The sequence below is a fragment of the Zalophus californianus genome, chromosome 1, assembly GCF_009762305.2.
Source record: "Zalophus californianus isolate mZalCal1 chromosome 1, mZalCal1.pri.v2, whole genome shotgun sequence".
NCBI lineage: Eukaryota > Metazoa > Chordata > Mammalia > Carnivora > Otariidae > Zalophus > Zalophus californianus.
Window position 1 is genome coordinate 213,181,852 of NC_045595.1, and position 20,695 is coordinate 213,202,546.

General features: G+C 59.0%; 2 protein-coding genes across 2 annotated transcripts; one reads left to right on the forward strand and one right to left on the reverse strand.

The window, feature by feature from the left end:
* Window positions 1-3,208: 3,208 nt before the first annotated feature.
* On the reverse strand, window positions 3,209-15,325 carry SIK1 (salt inducible kinase 1). The gene is made up of 14 exons (XM_027586708.2): window positions 15,178-15,325; window positions 13,736-13,906; window positions 13,181-13,297; window positions 10,736-10,799; window positions 10,398-10,559; window positions 10,149-10,273; window positions 9,937-10,060; window positions 9,115-9,338; window positions 8,668-8,817; window positions 8,106-8,228; window positions 7,774-7,990; window positions 6,940-7,218; window positions 6,166-6,400; window positions 3,209-5,651 (listed from the first exon to the last, which is right to left on the reverse strand). The coding sequence occupies exons 2-14, from the start codon at window positions 13,889-13,891 to the stop codon at window positions 5,291-5,293; spliced, it is 2,337 nt and encodes a 778-aa protein (XP_027442509.2). The 5' UTR covers window positions 13,892-13,906; window positions 15,178-15,325; the 3' UTR covers window positions 3,209-5,290.
* Window positions 13,890-14,813, forward strand: LOC118356071 (proline-rich protein 2-like). The gene has a single exon (XM_035722791.1). The coding sequence runs from the start codon at window positions 13,890-13,892 to the stop codon at window positions 14,811-14,813; it is 924 nt and encodes a 307-aa protein (XP_035578684.1).
* Window positions 15,326-20,695: the final 5,370 nt, after the last annotated feature.

Genomic DNA, 20,695 nt, shown 5'->3' on the forward strand with positions numbered 1-20,695 from the left:
CTCCGGAGTGCGTGCAGCGGGGACGGACAGAGCTGAAGAAATAAACCCAGGAGTGCAATGGTGCTCTGCACACTCCCACCTTAAAAACAAATAAAAAGGGAAGACAGCAGTGTCACCCACCACGCAGTCTATATTTACGGAGCACGCCCCCCGACGGCCACGGGACACGTGCTCGGCGCCAGTGCGCCTGGATCCACCACGGAGCGACCCGCGCACCGGCCGGCACAAGGCTCTGTGTGACGGGAGACGCGGCTGCAGATCCCACAGACAGTAAGGGGAGACTAGGAGGATACTGTGAACCTCTGAGAAATAAACCGACAACCCAGATGAAACGCCCAATTGCCTTGAAAAACATAACCTTCCAAAGCTTGCTCAAAAATGGAAGAGGGACTCTGCATGGCTCTCAAAGCTGTTGCGAGACTGACTGAGGGTGACTTCCAGCCTCCCCGCAAAGCGGCTCTGGCCCCACGCGCTCTCACTGATGCCCTCCACCAGACATACAGGAAAGAAAGAACATCAATTCTACACAAATAGACCCAGTGCAGACCGTGGAGAAGGACAAGCTGACTGTAAAACGTATATGGAAATGCGAAGGACTGGGAAAAGCAAAACTAACGTAGAGAAAGAAGCAAAGAATGAGAAGATTTACACTGCCCGATGTCATCAAGCCTTCAGCTATAATAATAAAATAATCAAGATGGCGTGCTGTCACCGCTGGAGAGACGTCCCGCTCAGCAGAACACAACAGCGTCCGGAAATAGCCCCTTCCGCTGATGTTTACTTGATTTCTGACAAATGTTTCAAATTGATTCAATGGGGGCAAAGGAGAGACTTTTCAATAAATGGTTCTGGGACAACTGGATACCCACAGAGAAAGAATAAGCCTCAACTGCTGTCCCAAACCACAGGCAAAACGAATCTCAAAGTGGATCTACAGATGTGGACCAAAAGCTAAACGCGTAAGAAGCCTCCGGAGGGGAGCACGGGAGAGCCTCCCGGCACTGGGGGAAGCAGGGCTCGATGAGGGCACAAGATGCACCAGAAAAGATAAAATACATAGGACTTCATAAAATTTAAAAAATTTGAACTCCTCTGTTCCAGTGAAAGGCAGGCCACAGGTGTGTGTATGTGCCTATGTGCATGTGTGTAGACCTGTTTGCACACACGTGTAGACGTTCATACATACACATACACACATATGACAAACTCATATGCAAAATACGTCAAGAATTCCTACAACTCAATAATAGGAATCCGAACGACCCAATTAGAAATTGCCAAACACCTAAACTTGAGAAACAGAACGGCCAATAAGCACACGGAAAGACGTTAAACATCACTAGTCACCAGGAAAATGCAAAATAAAGCCATAATAAGATACCCCTGTACGCCTATTAGAATGGCACCACAAGCGCCGAGTGCGGGGGAGGGTGTGGAGCCGCCGGAACGCCCACACGCTGCGGGCAGGACGGTGAGCTGCTGCACACCCTCGGGTCACGGTTCGGCAGCTTCTGGTAAAGTGAGCAGCGATCGTGGCCCGTGACGCAGCCCTTGTGTTTCCACCTCTCCCCAGGAGAAACGAAGCACGTCCACAGACTCAGGCGCTGCTCCTCACAGCAGCCACATGTGGAACAGCCCAAACTGCAGACGCGGCTCCCACGGCCCCCAGCAGGTGTGTGCAGCACGGCACAAACTCTCGAACATCCACACACCAGCAGGTGTGTGCAGCACGGCACAAACCCTCGAACATCCACACCGGGGAGCAGCGCTGGGCAGGAAGCACCTGGACCAGCCGCAACGCAACCATGCGAGAGAAACCGGACAGAGGGCACACGCAGCATGGCCTGTTCATAGGAAACCGCAGAAAACGCACAACTAATCCACAGTGACAGAGAGCAAGCCCGGGGAAGAGGAAGGGCCCCCCGAGGCCCCGATGGCTTCCCGGGGAACAGGTGTGCTGGTTTTGGTGGCGGCCACACAGGTCCGTGCACTGTCACAGCTCACTGAAGCACACACATGGGAAGGGCGCACCGTGCTGTGTGTCATCCACACCCCAGCAGAGCTGCTCTGTTCTGGGGGTGCGTTTTTCTGTGGGGGGGTTCACACCCCTGTGCTCCTCGGGAAGTCTTTGATCTGTGATCCAGGGGGACCTAGGAACCCTGGTTTATACTCGAGCCCTTGTGGCTGGAAGTGGACACACCTGGTGAAGGAAGACAGCTACCTGAGCCTGCATTTTCTACAACACCCTTGAGACGAGTGGCTAAGCCTCGAGCAAGCTGGTCCTCTGACACGTCTTCCCTGCTGGGGAGCCACGGGCCCCGCACGCCAGGTCTACACGTGGTAGTCTCCTCCACCGCCGAAGCCACACAGCCTGCATTCAGCGGCCTGGCTGGGAACAGGCGCGGGGGGCTGCAGAGCCCCGCTCGGGTGCACAGCGAGGCTGAGCCCCCCACCCCCCTCAGGGCCCCTCACGGCTCCCACCGCCCAGAGCCTCAGCTCGGCGCAGGTTGTCATAGCGGCTCCCACGCGAGCACCTGCTGAGGTGTGGTCAGGTGTGCTGTCATCCCCAGGCCGGCCCACAGCCCCCTGACATTTCCTGGGACCATCCCAGCCGGCTGTCCTCTGTCCTGCCCTCTCACTCACTGTTGCACCACGGGGACACTACTGTCCATGCTGGGCCTCTCCCCGAGAGAATCTAGAAGTTACTGGTACCATGAAGGTCGCCATCTTAGCCGTGTTTAAGTGTCCATTCATGTTACTACATGGCCCTCACCACCATCTCCAGAATTTTCCATCGTCCCCACACTGACCTCTGTTGCCATGAAGCACTAATTCCCCGTTCCCCTTCCCCAGCCCCCGGCGCCCAGCACCCCCCTTGCTGTCTCTTGAAGGGGTGGGGGAGGAGAACTAGATTGGCAGAGCCCGCCGCCCGCCACCCCGGGAAGGCAGAGAGAACCAGCAAGGCCCAGGTGCACTGAGCCCCAGGCCACTCCTCCCGTGCCCTGACCTGACGCTCAGGGGCGGGTGAGTCCCCACCTCGGGGGGGGGGGGGGGGGGGCTGCGGCCACTGCCAAGGACCCAGGGGCTCCCCATGGCCAGGCTGATGTGGGAGCTGGCGCCATGCTCCCTTCTTTAAGATGAGAACCCTGCGTGTGGCTGGAAGCAGCAGCTTGGAGGGGAAGACACTCCCAGAGATGAACCACAGGGAAAGGTCCAGGGTTTTCCCCCAAACGTTTTATTTAAATATTAAATTAAAAAACATACACCCACTAATCATTTGGCATACATTTCTCATGTTAACATAAGAAATAAAATAATTAAATCAGTTGTGGTAAAAAAACAGACTATATACATCTTAGATCACGTAGTGCCTATAACCAGGCGCCCAGCCTGCCCCACAGCGCTGTGGGGAAACTACCAAACACACGTCGCACACACCTGCACACGAGACGCAGAGACACAGGACTCACAGCAAGAAAGAAAATCTCCGTGAAAGTAAAGTGCTTGTCATGGTTCTGAGGCCTTTGATCTGTGGCGTTAGGACAGCGAGGAGTGGAACAAGGGAGCCAGCCGCCTTTGTGTGGGAGTCAGCCGGGCGGCCTCTGTGGACCCGGAGGCCTGCGCCCTGGCTGCCCGCTTGCCCTCCTGCCCCCAGACCCCGGCTACGAGCCGGCGGGAGGCTTTGGTGATTTCTCTGTGGCCAGGCACGAGGACAGTCCCTTCCCCGAGGCTTGCGACGGCCACAGGGGAGCAGCAGCAGCAGCGGCAGGGGCGGGGGGGGGGGGGACCGGGAGCAGCAAGCTGGGCAGACGCACAGAGCCGGGCGTGCGCCCCGCGGCCTCCCTGCCCGCCAGGAGCCTGGGCAGTCTTTGGCTTCTACAAATGCCCACCTTTCCCCTGTTAATACTGTAGGTCGTAAGAGCCAAAGTGAGCTGAAGGCACCTGGGTCGGGAAAGGGTCGGGGACCGACGGGTGCAGAAGGGGTGAGGCAGCTGCTGCCGGACGGAGCGGCCACCGGCGTTCCCCCGCCAGGGGAGGACGCACGTCTCCCTCCTCCACGCCGACCCAGTGCTAGCGCTTTGTAACGTTACCAGAGAGGAAAATTCAAACCAGGAACACAAAAGTGTAGTAAAAAATATAAAAAATAAGTAGTGTATATTTGTCTATTTATATACATGTACAACGTCTGCTTTAAAAAAGGAACAAAGCTTGAACAACACTGATCTGACCTCTCGTGTCATTCTCCTGAACGAAAGCCTACCGAGCGGGAGGCCTGGAGAAGGCAGGGCTACCCCCGGATCAGGAGCCGGCCGTGGGCAGGTGGGGTGGCCAGGCAGGGACCGTCTCCCCTGCTCCTGCCCGCCGGCCGCACCCCTGCCGTATTGCACGTCCCCCACCCCAGTCAGTTGTTCTTTTTGGACCCTGATAATGAAATGCATAAAAACTTAATTAGCAGCGGAAATAAGATGAGCAGCAGGAAGAAACCTCTCTGGGGCCCTCCAAGGCACGCGGGGGCTCTAGGCCACAGGGCCCGGGCCGGAGCCCCAGCCTCATAGTCACCCACCCCCCTCCAGTTTCTTCCTGTGCCGCCTCTGAAGAATCCTGGAAACCCGACGCTCAAGCAGTTGATCAAAGTTCTCATCTAAAATAAGGAAAAAAACCGTCCTTGGGGCCCTGATTTCAGGGTAGAGAATTCCAGGAATTTGTAGATTACTTTCTCCTGGGCTGGCCAATAGAGCTTTTTTTTTAAAAAAACGGATGTGTAAAGCAGAAAGTTCACAGTTCTCACTCTGAAGTGTAAATGTTTCAGGAAGTGGAGAATTGTAACTAAAAAAAAAAAAAATACTGAACACACACAGGCACACACACACGATGAACACGCGGCTCACGCCATGGTTTCTCCCGAGGCAATCCCTCCGCGGCCCCCACCGCCCCCGTGGCCCCCTCCCGCCACCCCCGACCGACCGACCGCAGTGGCGCTGGCCGTCCAGCCCGGCCCTGTCGCCTCTCGCCCTGCCGCCCTCTGTCGCCCTCTGTCCCCTTCCCGTCCACCCACCCTGACACGCCCCTCAATTATTATTTTTCTTCAGAAAGTTTCCAGGCCCTACTCAGAGTTACATTTGCTCAGTGCAAAGAAAAAATAAAACAAAAAAATCAACTAAAAAGCCAAAACACCAAACGTATTGCTTGTTTCGCTTCTAGAAACTTATTGGCTTCGAGTCCGGAAACATCTTCACATACTCTGAAATTATTGCTTCGAAGGGCCGGCGGCCCGAGTGGAGGCGGAGGCTCACTGCACTAGCACGAATGTGCCCAGCTGACCCGCCGTCAGGTCCTCCAGCTCACAGTCCGCCTGCGGCAGCCCCGCACCCACAAAGCTGGGGGGCAGCGTGGCGGCGGGATGGGGGGCTGTGGCGTGGCTGATGTGCAGGTGGGTGTCCAGCAGCTGGGCTGCCGAGGCCACCGGGGAGCCCCCGGCTTGCAGGAGGTGGGGTGGCAGCAGCGGGCCGGGCCCCAGCCCCAGCTCCTTCTGGAGTCCCGACACGAGGAGCGCGCCGTCACACGGGGTGAGGACCAGCGGGGCCGCGGGCAGCTGGGGGGCCTGCGGACAGCTGGGTGGGCCTGCCAGGTGGTGCTGTAGCTGGAGCAACCTGGAGGGGCGCGAGGGGGCGGGGAGGGAGACCAGGTCACTGCCGCCCTGCCCGCTGCGCCTCCCAGCAAGTTCCGCTGCCCGGCCAGGCGCATGCGCTACCGGGGTTCCCCGCCAACGGGCCGAAGGGCCACCCCGCGAGCCACTGGCTGGAGCTGCTCCCGACACGCAGTGCTGTGCGTGACTAATCCCCTGAGCAATTCCTGACATTTCCATTCTCTGTCTTGCTTTTGCAGCAGCTCAGAGATGCCAACCGGACGTGACATTTGCAGTCACTGCCCCCTCTGTCCCCCACTTACAGGCGGGCTTCAAAGCAAGGAAACCTGACTGCTCCCCGCCTCCGCCACCATCTACAGGGAACGAGGACAGACCTCACAGCTCTCCTCATGCTGGGGGAGGTGCACTCATCTGATTACACGGACAAGGGGACGAGCTTAAGAGATAAGGTTACTTAAGAACCCCAGCTGTCCGGGCGCCCTCCCGCAGCGAGTGGGACGGGCGCAAAGCAGGCGTACCTCTGCTGGTGCAGGACCTCTTCCAGCAGGCTCCGGCCCTCCCGGCTGCTGGCCCCGCTGCCGTGCAGGCCTGGGCTCTGCGCAGGCAACGGGAAGGCGCTCAGGCCACCCCTGGAGGCTCGGCTGGAGGAGGAGGGCTGGCACACCTGGCGAGCCAGTCCCTTGATCTTGTTCAGGCCCAGGAGCCCTTTGGTCCTCGCGTTCTTCCTCAGCTGCTGCCGGAAGGCTTTCAGCCCTGGGTTGGGGGGGGCGAGGTGCACAACCAGGAGGGTCAGTGGATCTCTGTCCCAAGGCTTGCTGGGGTCTGCAGACCTCGGGGAGGCGTAAGGAGGGACCCAGTGCAAACATGATAGGATAGATGGCCGGCATGCCCTCCCGTGGGGGTTATGGGTACTCTCTGTCACCGGGTCACTTCTCACCGCAGCCCCCTCCTGGGGCCCAGGTACGAGTCTGGACAGAGGATCCTCTGGGGAAGGAGGGCACGAGCACTGCCTTGGGACAAGGAGGGACCCCAGGCAGCAGGTGGGAGCGGCTTCCTCCGGATAGGAGCTGCTGGGCATCCAAGCGTCTCCTGGGCTTTTTGAACCCACCACCAGGAGACTGTGTGAGTTTGTCCCAGCAGACCGGGCCATCTAGAACCTGGGAGCACTGCCACTCGGCCAGGCCCAGCCAGATCCTGGGGACACACCTTCTGCCCCAGGACAAAGTGATACCCTCCAGGGGCACAGAGCATCTTCTGGGAAAGGGGGGAGTGTGCGCCAAAGGGGAAGTCACCTTGAGTGAGCGAGGTGTCTGACGCCCTCCGGCCTTCCTGGAAGCTGATGGGGAGCAGAGTGACCCCTCCCGGGGCCCCCTGAGCCTGCAGCACTGGGGTGGCAGACTGGGCCCCCAGAAGTGGTGAGGCCAGTCTGAGAGGGGAGCAGGTGCCCACCAGCCCCTGAGCGGCCAGGCGTCCACTGAGCCCCCCGGGGCCATCGCCCGCTGAGAAGGTCAGACAGCTGTCGGAGCTGGTGCCCTCTGAAGGGCTTGCGGCGGAGGAAGAGATGACTATACCTGTGGAAGAAGCATGCACTCTTGAGGGGAGCCCCTGACACTCCCCAAGGCCAGAAGCAGCCCCCCCGGCACCCCACAGTTCTTAATGGAAACCAGAAGTGGCAGGGACACTTTCTCCGTCCCTGGTGCAGCCTCTCCCCAGCCCACGGGTGGCCCATGTGGCCTGGAGACAGGGGCGGACAGCTGTACTGGCCTCCCCGTCCCTACCCTCAGCCGTGGTAGGGAGGGGTCCACGACGGCCAGAGGCTATCGGAGTCTGGGAGCCGCGACAGTGGCCAGTTGCCCCTGTGGCTGACTTGGGGGGCTCCCACAAGGACACACAGGGGCCTGGATGGAGGACCTGCCCTCCCAGAACCCGGGGGCAGCTAAACCCCACACTTCTGCCACTGGAGGGCAACATGCCATCTCGGGGCATCATCTGCATGGCCTCGGGGGGTCAAACAAATGACATATCTGGACACGTGTTATCAGACGCCTCGGTCAGAGCCTCAACCATAAACCCACCTCCCCGGCCGCACTCCAGGCCCCACGTCCCTGGCCCCCGGGGACACTTACACGGAGGGGCGCATGGGGAGAAGCAGGTGGAGACCTCGGCCAGCGTGTGCCTGCGGCCTGTGCTGCCGGCCAGGGGCTTCTGGGCCCCCCGCTCCTCCTCCAGGCCCGGGCCCTGCCCGACCTCCTCACTGATGGGCGCGTCCAGCAGGCCACTAGGGGAGATGGAGCGATGCCGGAACGCTCCGTTGCAGTTGGCGTCCAGGGGGAAAAGCAAGGGCTGAGGGGACAGACACAAACCAGTAACTCCGAGGGCTCTGTGGGGCTCAGGTGGGGGCCGTCACCACAGCTGGGAGGACCTCCCCCCCGACGGCCGCCCAGCGTAGGTCACACACCTGGAGCGAGCTCAGGGGGTCACAGTCCGTGTCGGCCTGCAGGACAGACTGGCCCAAGGCCTGGGGCTGTGGGCACAGCAGGGAGGATCGGAAGGAGTCACTGGAGAGGCCTTCCTGAGGCACCTGGGGGCCGGCAGAGGACAGATACCATCAGGGAGGTGGCCCTGGGGGCAATCACAAGGAGCATCCCAAGAAAGACCCCACTGGCTTTGCTGTGGGGCTGACAGATGCCAGTCGCTCACTGACTGGGCTCAGGACATATGCACCCTCCTCTCCAAGGCCACACCGCACAGGGTGACCAGAAGGTGTCAAGAAGCCAGACCGGGGACAGTTAAGGAACAGGCGGCCGCGGGCTGGTGCCTGACCCTCAGCAGAGTGGCCAGTGCCCCCTCTGGTCCATGGCTCACACAGGATCCCCCCATGCCCAATGGGCAGGAGACATGACCTGGGGACCAGCGGGCTCAGCGTCTTACGTCCCGGGCCTGTCGGAGCAAGGGATTTCTAACAGGGGGTGGGGGGCACAATCCAAGGCGGAGCTCCGCGAAGGAGACGGCTCCCCCACCTCAAAGCCGCTGAGATCTGAGCTCCTGGGCCTCTGCGGCCGGGCCAGGCCGGGCCGGGCGGGGGGCTGAGTGTGCCGGTACTCCTTCAGCCGCTCGACGAGGAGGTAATAAATGGCGGCAAAGTGGTTGTAGCTGCTGTTCTGCAGTGACTGAGGGAGGCGGAGAGAAGTGGGGTCAGAGCGAGGCCACAGGGAGCGGGGCGGGGTGGCGGGGCGTGGGGGCGGTGCCTCGGACACTTCCCATCAAGTGGCTGAGGCTCCCAACAAGACTGTTCCCAGGGTTATTCTTGGGTGGCCGAGAATATCCCTTAGAGGAGTGGACAGCTGGCCCTTAAATGAGCCCATGTTCCCGTTTTAACTCGACTGGCTAGTGCCTGCTTTTCCTTGCAAGGAGCACCTCGCCCGGCCAAGTGCACCCAGGGCAGGGGGCGGGGGGTGGGCGCTCACCTCCACGGTCCTCTGCCGGTCGATGCCAAGGCTGTGCATGATGCCCAACACCTGCTCGTCATAGTGGCCCAGGTTGGAGTTGTAGCTGAGCGCGGAGAAGGCCGGGCAGGCCTGCCGCGGCACCGAGGGCTCGGCCTGCATCCACCTGTGCTGCCGGATCTGGGCGATGGTGATGCGCTTGGTGGGGTCCACCACCAGCATGCGGCGGATCAGCGTCTCACAGTCTGGAAGACGAGGGAGGTCCGCTGAGCCCGGAGCAGGGGCCAGCTGTGGGCACGTCCCCCCCACCACCTGCCTGGTGCCCGCTGCAGCCCTGCTGGGGACGAGACCCCCTTCCCGAGGGCAAACAGATGAGTGACTATCCTGAAGAACGCTGAGACCAGGAGCAGTGGCCTGGTGCCAAGGAGAGCCACCAACCCAGGGCTCGGCCCCCAGGAGGGACATGGTCCTTCTAACCTGCCCAGACAGAGGGCCATTTAGACTCCCCAGTGACCAGGCCAGCATCCCCAGTGCTGGGGCCGGCGGGGACCTGAGACCAGGCCCTCTGCTGGGGACAGCAGGGCCAAGGCATCGTCTGCCCCATAACTAGGGCACGGAGAAAACACCCAGTGGGTTGGGTTTCTCTTACAGGCAGCTCGTAAACACCCCACGGTAACACGGGGCTGATTCGCAGACCTGACAACACACTCAGGCACAGCCAAGCAGGCGTTTCAGGAAATAAATTCCTCTTCCCTCTCCAAAACTCTCATCCCGGATGACCCAGGAGTTCATGCCACAGGCTGGCGGCTGACGCCGCCGGGGGAGAAGGCTGGAGGCGCCTACCTTGAGACATGAAGAAGGGGATGCGGAAGCGGCCCTCCAGCACCCGCTGCCGCAGAGCTGGCAAGTTGGGCCCATCAAAGGGGAGCGAGCCGCAGACGAGGACGTACAGCACCACGCCGAGGCTCTGCAAAGGACCACACGGCCGCAAATCAGCGCCCGTGCCCCGGGCGACTTAGCCACTCACGAGATCACTGGCGGCCGCGGGCTCCTACCCAGATGTCGAGCTGGGGGCCTTCGTACTCCTTCCCCTCAAAGACTTCCGGGGCTGCGTACGGGGGGCTCCCGCACCACGTGGACAGGGGCTCTCCTGCCTTGTAGAAATTCCCAAATCCGAAATCTGGGGGACAAGAAAACAGATGGTGAGGTCACCATAGACACGGCAGGGCCCGGGCTACAAAGCTGTGAGCACAGGTGGCAAGCGCCCCCACCCCCACGAGCCGGCGTGGCCCAGGCCCCCTTGCCTGCCAGCTTTATGTCCATGCTGCCGTCCAGCAGCAGGTTCTCGGTCTTGAGGTCCCGGTGCACAATGTGGTGGCTGTGGCAGTATTCCACGGCCGACAGAATCTGCCAGAACTTCTTGCGGGCTTCATTCTCGCTGAGGTGCCCGTTGGAGGTCAAATAATCTGAGGAGCGACAACACAAAGCTACAGTGTGAAAATCCCGAAGGCCGGCCATCCTCTGGGGCACAGCAAAAGAACGCTGTAGAATTTAGGATGCGCGGACCCAGATGCTGGAGGAGCGATTCCAGACAAGTTCCACCGTCTGTTTTCAACGGATATGATAGAGAGGTGTGGCTTACCAAACATTTCTCCATTTTTTGCGAACTCGGTGACAATGTAAAGCATATCCTTCGTCTCCATAACCTAAAAACACAAAGACCTAACGTTTAACCACACGGAAAGGGAACATACCAGCAGTATAAATAATCCACTTGAACCCCAGTAGATTTTTAACTTTCCCAGGATGAGTGCATCCATTATCTTTTAAAAAGGAAAAGAAAATAAACACCTCTGCCTCAAAGGAACAAATATGGGGGCTCCTATTCAGAAAAAGAATTTAAAACAACAGAGGGGAATTCTTCACCAGCCCACCTACCGTAAGGCACTAGAACCCGCCCGTCTCACAGTGTTCACCCAACTGCCTCGCGGCCCCGAGGTCTCAGACCTGGACACCAGGATGCCGGGAGAGCGCTGCTGGGGCTTTCTGCTAGAAGCCTGGGAGGCAACAGCCGAGCCAGGCCAGGGGCCAGCACCTGCTGAATAATAGATGCAGACACCCCCTACCCACCTGCCTTATTGACATGATAACTTAGGGGCTGAGAAGCGGCTCTGCCAGGTAAGCTACAACAGACTGCTCTTTGTACAGCAAACCGCTCGGCCTGTGTCAATAGCAACAGCCAAGGTCAAATACACCCGCCAGGTTCATGTACTGATCGAGAATTTTATCTTGCTTTGAAAACAATTTTTAAAAGACTTTAAAATACAGCTTATTGAGAAACAAGGTAGAATTAAAATCTGTGGTACGAAAAGAAGGAAAACCAACTCATGTCCCTGTATTTTAAAATATTTCAGAGGGACACACACAGACAATACATTGTTACAGAAACAGACTTCTTTAGGGTTCAAAATATAGTTGTTCCTTAAAAAAAAAAAAAAAAAAAAAAACACCATAAGGACAACTGCTTTCAGCCATAAATCTAACAAGAAAGTGAATCCAGTGTGGGTCGGCAAGAGTTTTAACTGTCCTGGCCTTCAGTGGGTGCGGCAGAGTCGCGAGTGAGAAGACCACAGTTTATCCCTTTCCTCAATTCAAGAGCAAGACGGAGAAAGAACGAAGAGCCAACATGTTTTGAGTTTTAAAAATCCTCAAGGCAAGAGGGAAGTGTCTCCCCAAGGTTGTGGGTCCTGGGCAAGCTGGATGAGAATTACACACCAGGGTTGGAATGCGAGGAAGGACAGGCGCGGCTGTCCCATGAAAGCCTCTCTCGGAGTGGCTCAGCCACCCAAACACCCCCAGAAAGGACCTCGAACTCTGAGGATGCGGACAATGTGCCGTCTAACTGGGCTGCTCCACACAATGGGCCGGCAGAGGGACAGGAAGACCAGGAAGGTGCACCCTGGCTCATCCCTCCAGCAAAGCCAAAAACAGGGTTCAGCCCACTCCTGTGCAAACAGGCCAGGCACATTTCTCAGGCACTGACATCAGAGACAATGAGGAAACTTCTTATCAAAGTAGCACAACTTACAGATGACACACACAGAAACAAAGCACAAACCAGAGTGGATGGTGACAGGAGCTCTGCACATAATGACTGGGTAAATGGTCATTCAGGGGGACACAAGCTCAATGACGCTGCTTCTAATTCCCTCTCCTACCACACTGTACAGCCAGCCTTGCCAACTGCCCAGACACACACGCCGTGCCATATTCATCTCAGAGTTACAGTCCTTCACGAGAATCACCAAAAGAAACTTACACCCAACGCAACTGGATGGGATACTGAGCATTTGCAAAGAGCTTCTTCTGCGAGCAGACTGCACCTCATCTGCACAAGCGGGCAGCTGAATACAAGGCTGCTTCGCTGTCCTAATTAAATCAACGCTTATATTCCAAAGATATAATTTCTTAGTTTCAACACAATAACAAAAATAAAGTCACAAAACAAACCAACAGGCGGACAGGGTGAGGAATGTTCTTAACGTGGATTAAATGACAAGTTCCCTATTCTCACCATGGCAAAAGTATTTTCATCTCTCCAGTTTCGATGGAAGAGTCTAAATGGGAAGACAAATATTCACTGCTGCCTTTGCAAAGCTAAGTTTACAAAAGCTGGTAAGAGCAGCCGGTTTTTTAAAGTTTAATAATTATCTGCCAAGGCGGAAGTGTCTCGTTTAACTAAAATCTGCCCTTCTACACAAAATGCTTGATTTGTGGCAATACATAGATCTGGTTGTTTGTTTTCATAGTAAACTAAATGTAACAACCGACCTCTACGCATCTAAAACTGGAATGAACGACAATACTAACTCAAATTTTGATGAAGCAAATCTCAATTACGATCCAAAAGCAAGAAAATAATTGAAAATACCTCTGAAGAGCTTACAAAAATCAATTTACCCTACACAACCAACTCCCTGACTGCCCCATATACCCAAAGAGGGGCAAAATTCAGAAATTGCAGACTTATTGTTGAAAATAATACACTTGCTCGGAGCAACAGCAAAAGGCAAACATGAGTCCTCACCTGATAAAGCTTTATGATGTGAGGATGATTCAGAAGCTTCATGATCTGAACCTCACGATATATTTTCTCCAAATTGCTTGAATCTAATCGAGTTTTATCGATTATTTTTATTGCAACCTACAGTTTAAAAGAAAGGATATTTTGTTTAAAAAAAATCTTTTGTTTACACGTTATATATTTTGCAGCTTAATTTCTAAAACACTTTATGTCCCTAACAGGTCACAAAAAGTTGGGGGGGGGGGGAATAACCAGAGTAACCATCAGTAGTACTTAAAACAGTCAAAGTTAAGTCTCCTAAGTCTCTGCTGGCTCCCTTTACAGGACTCCGCTGGATCCCAGGAACTGCACTCCTGGGTTATGTGGTCATTACCCTCCCTGCCCTCCCCTAATATTTGTATGAATTATTCAGAATCATAATATAAGCGTTTTCTCTTCACGGAACTAAAAGCTGTCAGCGCTGAGACATCACATGATGAACCTTAAGGACAGGGATTCCGCCCAGCAGCCCCCAGGATGGGTTCCCCCCAGGCCGGGCCGGGTGGCCGCCCCACGCACCTGGGTTTTGGTGACTCGATGCCGGGCCAGCTTCACCACGGCGAAATTGCCCTTGCCCAGGGTCCGCTCGACGTCGTAGAAGCCCACCCGGAGGGGCTTCTGTTGGCCCTGGCTAGAGCCCACGGGGGCCGCGCTCAACTCGGACATGATCACCATGGCTCCGCGCCGCACCTGCGGGCCGCGGGGAGAGCGCTCAGCGCCGGACCGACCCGACCCAGCCCGGCCCCCGGGGGGCGCGGCTCCGCTCCCCACCGCCCCCACGCTCTGCTCCAGTCCAACCTCCTCACCCCGCCCGGCGCGTGCCCGCTCCCACGGCCGCCCCGCCGCCCGGGGCCGCTCCACTCGGGTCCCCAAAACCCTCAGCCCTGCGGGGCGCCTGGACCCGCTCCACCGCGCCGTCCGCGGCCGGCTCCAACCCAACCGCGGATCCCCCAGCCCCGGGGGCGCGTGGGCCCGCTCCCACTCTCACCGCCCCCTGCCGGTGCTCGGCTCCATCCCGACCCCCGAGCCCCGCGGGGCTCCTGGACCCACTCCCACCCCGCCGCCGGGACCCCCAGCCCCCCGGGGCGCTGCGACCCGCCCCCACACCGCCCCCCCCGCCGCCGCCCGCGGCCGTCTCCATCCCGACCCCCGATCCCCCAGCCCCGGGGGACGCCTGAACCCATTCCCACCCCGCCGCCCGCTGTCGGCTCCATCCCGACCCCCGAGCCCCGCGGGGCGCCTGGACCCACTCCCCCCACCCCGCCGCCCGCGGTCAGATCCATCCCGAACACCGATCCCCCAGCCCCGAGGGGCTCCTGGACCCACTCCCACCCCGCCGCCCGGACCCCCAGCCCAGCGGGGCGCTGGGACGCGCTCCCACACCTTCCCCGCCCCACCGCCCACGGTCGGCTCCGTCCCCACTCCCAGCTCCTCCGGGCGCGTGGACCCGCTCCCGCACCGCCCCCTACCCCGCCGCCGGCGGCCGGCTCCAGCCCGACCCGCGATCCCGCAGGGCGCCTGGACACACTCCTACCGCGCCGCCCGAGGTCGGTTCCATCTCGACCCCCAGACCCTTTTAGCCCCGCGGGGCTTGTAACCCGCTCCCACGCCGCCCCCCCGCCCCGCCGCCCGCGGTCGGCTCCATTCCGACCCCCAGACCCTATTAGGCCTGCGGGTCTGGTAATCCGCTCCAACGCCGCCCCTCTCTACGCCGCCCGCTGTCCGCCCCATCCCGACCTCCGGACCGCGAGCCCCGCGGGGCTGGTAACCCGCTCCCGCGCCTCCCCCCGCCCGCCCCACAACAAAGGGGAGCCCGGCGGCGAGGCGAGCGGCGTCCCGGTCCGCGACCCCCGCGCGCTCGCCTCCGGGCCCCGGAGCCCGGCGCGGCAGTCGGAAACCGGAGCCCCGGCCCGGCCGCCCGGAGCCCAGAGGCAGCCACCCCGGCCTCGCCGCCGCCTCACCTCCGCCGCCCTCCGAGCGCCGAGGCAGGGCCGCCGCTCGCCCCGCGGTCCCCGCCGCCCGCTCGGCCGCTCGCGCTGTTCGGGCGCCTACTGCTCGGGCGCCTGCTGCTCTGGCCGCCGCCGCCGCCGCCGCCGCCGCCGCCGCCCGGGCCGCGCCGCATGTCAGCTCTGAGGCCGCGCCGCGAGCTCGGGCCGCACGCGCCGCCCGCCGCCGGCCCCGCCCCGGCCCCGCCCCGGCCCCCCTCGGCCCCGCCCCGCCCCCTCCGCCCCGGCCCCGCCCCGCCGCGCTGGCCCCGCCCCCGCCGCCGCCGCCGCCGGATTGATACATCCCCATTGACGTCGCTTTGACGCCAGAGCGACGCGCGGCCAAGCGCCAAGCGAAGGGAGAGCGGGAGATCGGGCCGTTGCCAAGAGACTGGCGGCTCTGACGCGCGCGCTGATGGGGCTGTCGCCCTGGCGACCGCGGAGCGGTGACGTCAGGGGCGCCGGCCGCCGGAGGCCCGCGGAGGCCTGCCCTCCCGCCCGCGCCCGTGTTCCCGCCGCGCGCGCCCCCTACCGAGCGCCGCGGGCTCTGCAGGCGTCTTGACCTCCAGTCCCGGGGCTCAGCCTTCCACCTGCGCGCGCGCGCACAGCAGCCTTCGCGCGGCGCCACCTCTTTCGCGCTCCCCCCAAAAGCTTGGTTCTAGGGCGGTTCCCGAACCCCACGAAGTGCAGCACAGCGGTGGCTGAGTCCTCTTTGGAGCCCTAGTCCAGGGTCCCCGTTTTCGGGGAACGGGGCCCATGTGTCTCCCAATTTCCAACGGAAGTGCTCGGCCTTGGCGCCTCTATTAGGGGAAGTAGCCGGTCGGGGCATCGGGAAAGCTCGCAGACTCGCAGAATGAGGCCACCCGGGGTGCCAGGTGACAGCACGCCAGCTCCCACTCCCCGAATTGGCCCGCCCCATCCCAGAGAAGCGCCGCCAGCCCCCCGGGGGACCCTCTGGAGCTCGGCAGCTGCGGATCTGCAGAGTCTGCGGGCAACCCGCCTCCGACTACTTTTGTTCTGCACGAATCTCTATTGTTTAGCTAGTGAGAAACTTAAACGCAGGGAACCGGAGCAGCATCTTCTGACCACCTACTTACCGACCCGCACAGGTGGCCGGCGGGTGGGATGGATCGGTTGTCCCCCTGGCAGTGCCCCACCCGCGGCGCGGCGGGAGCCTGGTTCTGCTCGCCCTGCCCTTTCTCCATCAGATCTGCGGGTCAGCAGCCCGTGAGGGCCGGAGGGGTGCTGGGACCTCTGTCAGGGAATCCACGGACTTTGATGAAGGCACCCAGTAGGGTGCAGAGCCAGAAGGCCGATTTCTGGGAAGGCCAGAGGTGTAGGTGGAAGTGGGTCTTCAGGTTCTTGGGACCTGCTATGGGAAACCGAGTTAGCAACACCCTCAGTGAGGCGGTGGTGGTTCTTTTGTTTGCGGGGTCCTCAGGTGCCCTGGTGCTGTGTGTCCAGACAAGGGAAGGACTCTGCTCCTTGGGGGAGCATCCCCTCTGCAGAGGGCCAACAGGTGGGGTCCACATCAGGCCAGGACTTCCTCCTTGCCAGCACGGGACATTTGCAGGTCTTGTGGGGTGGGTTACTTCTGTCTGTTGCCTGTTTCCCCAGAGCTGCTGGGGAGCAGTCCTGTGCCCCTCCAGGCTGGTGCCCCACAGCCTTGTCCCTGTTAAAGGGGAGGCTGGACAGGATGAAAATGGCACTGGGCGACAACCTCCGTGGGTACTGCTGCTCACTCCATGTTCCTTTATGAAAATAAACGTTCTCTGTGAAAATAGAACGTTCTCTAAGGAAGACAGAGGCTATGGGTGAATGGTATTTTTTGAACATTAGGCATTAGGAAGGCAGTGGTGTGGAATTTAAATTCTATATCTAACCTCAAATCATTTTCCCTTGTGTTACACGAAAATACTACTTCATAGGAGGGGCTGGGGAGCAAGAATTAAGTGAGATGGATGCAGAACTTAGAAGCCTTCTTCTGGAGGCTTCCATGTGTGGGCAGTCGCCTGGAGACGTGGCTGGCCTGGCAAGGGTACCACGTCGGACTCAGATGTGCTTCTCCTGATGCACGGTCGGTAGCCTGACCAAATATTTCCCAATCACCCCTCCCTGGGCGCTTGTTCATGGGTCAGTTCTGAAAGGCCTCTCAAGGATACCAATAACCCCGGAGTTTTCCTTCGTCTTTCAGAAGTGTGCTTACTATCTGTCCCGGCTTTATCCACTGAGAATTTGGAGGAGGATTTTTACTCTCTTCCAGCTGAATCATTTACAACTGCTTTTCATCCCTTCTGGGAGGGTCCCACTCATCTGTTCCTAGGAGAGCAAGACTCAGAGAGAAGAAACCAGGGACCTGAGTGCACTCACCTGCTGCCCCTCATTCTGTGACCTCAGAACTTTCCACAGGCTCATCCAGGGGCATTCAGCAAACTGGACTCCTCCACCCCCTCCCACCCCAGGTTTAGCCAAGTCTTTTGAAAGGTCATAGGTGTTTGCAAACACCTGGCTGGCTGTTTGGAAACATTTTGTCATCGCTGAATAAAAACTGCAGTCGGCAGAGCCAAAGCTGCCTTCCTAGAGCATGTCCCTGCACCCGCGCACTCTCTTGACTCCCCACTCGCAGCCCATCCTGAGCAGCCCTGCGTGGGGGCCGTGGCCACCTCCCAGCCCTTGGGCGGAGAGTGCGCTCTGCAGAGAATGCAGGCAGGGCCAGAGGAAAAGTCTGACCTCAGAATGGCTGTCATCTCTCGCAGTGGGGTTCCTCCTGGCACCCCACGAATGCCATTGATGGGCCTCTGCTCCCAAGTGTCTTTGATTATTGTTTGCATCCTTGGCACAGGGAGGCCAGAACTGCTTCCAGAACCCTTGATTTCTTTTCAGATTTCTAGTCTTGCATGCTTTGCACATGTTATGAGGGAGGGAAAAAAAATACATAGTGTGTGCTTCAGGAGAGGTAAGCAAATGATCGGACGAATTCTCCACTTAACATACTGGCAGAAATGCTCTCAAAGTCTGAAAGAATGTGCTGTTGGGTGTGTGTGTGTTTGAATGTGTGAGTGTGTGTGTGTGTGTGTGTGTGTTTTGTATATCGTTGCAGACTCGGGAGAAGCAATAACTCAGATTTCTTTTCCATTTGGAATTTCTTAAGCCTGACTTATAATTGCAACATTTCTGGAATTCCTCTTACAGTTTTTAGGTCTTGAGATGGGGAGACCCCTAGCAAGTGGGTCTCTTTAATGTTCACACATTCCTGGCTGGGCACCCCAAGGTGCAGAGCAAGAACAAGCCATAAAATTCTCGAAATAAGTCAATAAATGCAGAGTGGGGTTTGAAGACAGCATTTACACAGATGAAGGAGTGCGCCAGCCTGTCCCCAGTGGGTCTTTTGAACCTGCTTCCTCCGGATTAAAGGTGGTGGGGACAGCAGTGCCCCTTTCAAGATGGCTTTCCTTTTGTCACCAATAGGAAGACAAGGCGCTTTTCTTTCTGGACACTCTCCTCCTTCTCTGTCCTCCTGGCTGTTTCATTTGGTTTCGTGTGGTTTATTTAAGGCATCAGCCCGATGATTTCAGGTATCAGAAGATAAGCTGGCCTGCCATCAGCATCCTCAGGCCTCGGGGGGTGGCCCTGGTCCCTTCTGCTGTGTGTTACATTTGTAGACGTGTGCACACTGCCCTGGCCTGGGGGTCGGCAGGTGGGAAGCAAGCACTAAGCCTCAGTGGACAACCTGCTCCGGCGGTATCACTTCCTACCTCACTGTTCCTCTGGGATGCATTTGGTCTGCGACTGCCTCGGTGGCAGTCACAGTCCTCATTCCAGGCCCTCCGCAGGCTGGAGGGAAGGCATCCTGGGTCTTGGGGACACTGGGGCTGGGGTATGGGCCCTGGGGAGGGCTGCAGAGGCAGCCACAGGACAGGCAGGGCTCCAACGTCCTGGGCTTACACACATACCCACACCAGCAAGCACGTCCTGTTCTCGGACCAGTTTGCTCTTGCATGCAGAGTTCTAGGGCTCTGGTTCCCACTTCTGTCTCTGTCACCAGTGAGGAATCACCAATATGGCTAATGGGCTTGCCTGATATTAAAGCAAGGCTGTGGTTGATGCCAACAGGCCTTTGGATGTCTGTGTCCCTAATCAGTATTCTGTAGACAGCGGTCTTAAGGGAGCTGGGGATGGGAGGACACTCAGGGCGAGGGAGCAGCAAGGGCCTGAAACACAGGCATCAGTACTTATCAGGGACTCGTTTAAGTAAAGCAACACCCAGAAACCTGGTGGAGGTGCTCACATGTCCTGGGCGCATCCCCAGAGTAAACCAGCTGTCCTCAGGTGGAAGGAACGCACACCTGTAAATGCCATGGCTCCCACCATCTTACTGGTGGTCCCGAGCCAGCTTTTCTTTTGGGGAGAAAAGTTCTGCTCCTCTGGGGAGCTCTGGCCTCGTGCAGACCAGGAACCAGGACCAGGAGCCCCAGTGTGGCCACATCCCTTATTCTGGGCTTTGCACGGGCAATGCACAGAGCACCCTGATTCCTTCTGGGGGTAACGACTCTCGTCTGATTGTCTCTGAGGTATCCGCTGGCATCAAGCATGGAATACTGTCTTTTTTATAACTACCCACTCATTCAGAAACAATGTGAGTTTCTACCGTTTGTCAGAACTGTGAACAGGCGAGCGCCCAGACTCCGGCGAGGACTGTGACAGACGTGCTGGCCGGGACGGAGTGGGCAGGGAGGGGCAGGTCTGCCAGGGAGGGGAGGTGCCCGGGTCAGGCGTCCACCCAGGCTCCTGAGCGTCTGCCGTGTGCCAGGCATGGTTTGGGAACAGCACAGCAGGAAGGGAACAAGCAAGGTGCCTTCTCTCGAGGGCAGGCGTCTAGTCAAGGAGACAGACAACAGGACATAAGACGATGGGCAAGATGCTTTCAGAAGCTGCAACCGAGGGGAAGAAAGTGATTCCAGGTGACAGAGAGGAGGGGCTGGGCAGGGGAAGGGGCCTTGCACGGGGGCTCCTTCCGTGTCCCCCGAGAGAAGGCAGAGGGTGTGGACACAGGGCAGGAGGGCAGGAGGGGGCCACTGAGGGGACGCAGGAGAGGGGGGGTCTGGGCCAGCTCCCAGGCTGGAAAGGCACAGATGGTGGAAACGCTTGGCATTGTCAAATGTGTGTTTATGGGCCGTGTGACGTTCTCTAGAAGTGCTTGGATGAGGACCGGTGTGGCCTGCGTGGGTATCTGGGCTCAAGCAGGGGTGGGGCACTGCCAAACGAGGGTGGGGGCAGGGAAAGAGGCCGGGATGAGGAGAGGAAGGGAGTTTGGGATGTTTGCCTGGCGGTGGACCCGTCCTGAGTGTGGCTTCCCCGCCGGGGACGGAGGGAGGGAGCTCAGGGGTGCAGGTCCGGGGCGGCGGGGGAGGGGGGTTTGAGCAGTTTGCCCAGCCCAGACCCTCCCCCGCCCAGGAGCAGCTTCCTGGGGGGAGCCATGGGAGGGACAGGCCGT

Bases quoted from the DNA above. Each gene is read 5' to 3' on its own strand.
- LOC118356071 (XM_035722791.1), top strand. From the start codon at position 13,890: ATGGCTCCGCGCCGCACCTGCGGGCCGCGGGGAGAGCGCTCAGCGCCG.
- SIK1 (XM_027586708.2), bottom strand. From the start codon at position 13,891: ATGGTGATCATGTCCGAGTTGAGCGCGGCCCCCGTGGGCTCTAGCCAG. The intron at 10,274-10,397 runs GCAAGGGGGCCT...CTTGTCCCCCAG, and splicing joins CATGGACATAAAGCTGGCAG to ATTTCGGATTTGGGAATTTC. The intron at 7,991-8,105 runs GTGTGTGACCTA...CTGTCCCCTCAG, and splicing joins ACCCCCTGAGCTCGCTCCAG to CCCTTGCTTTTCCCCCTGGA.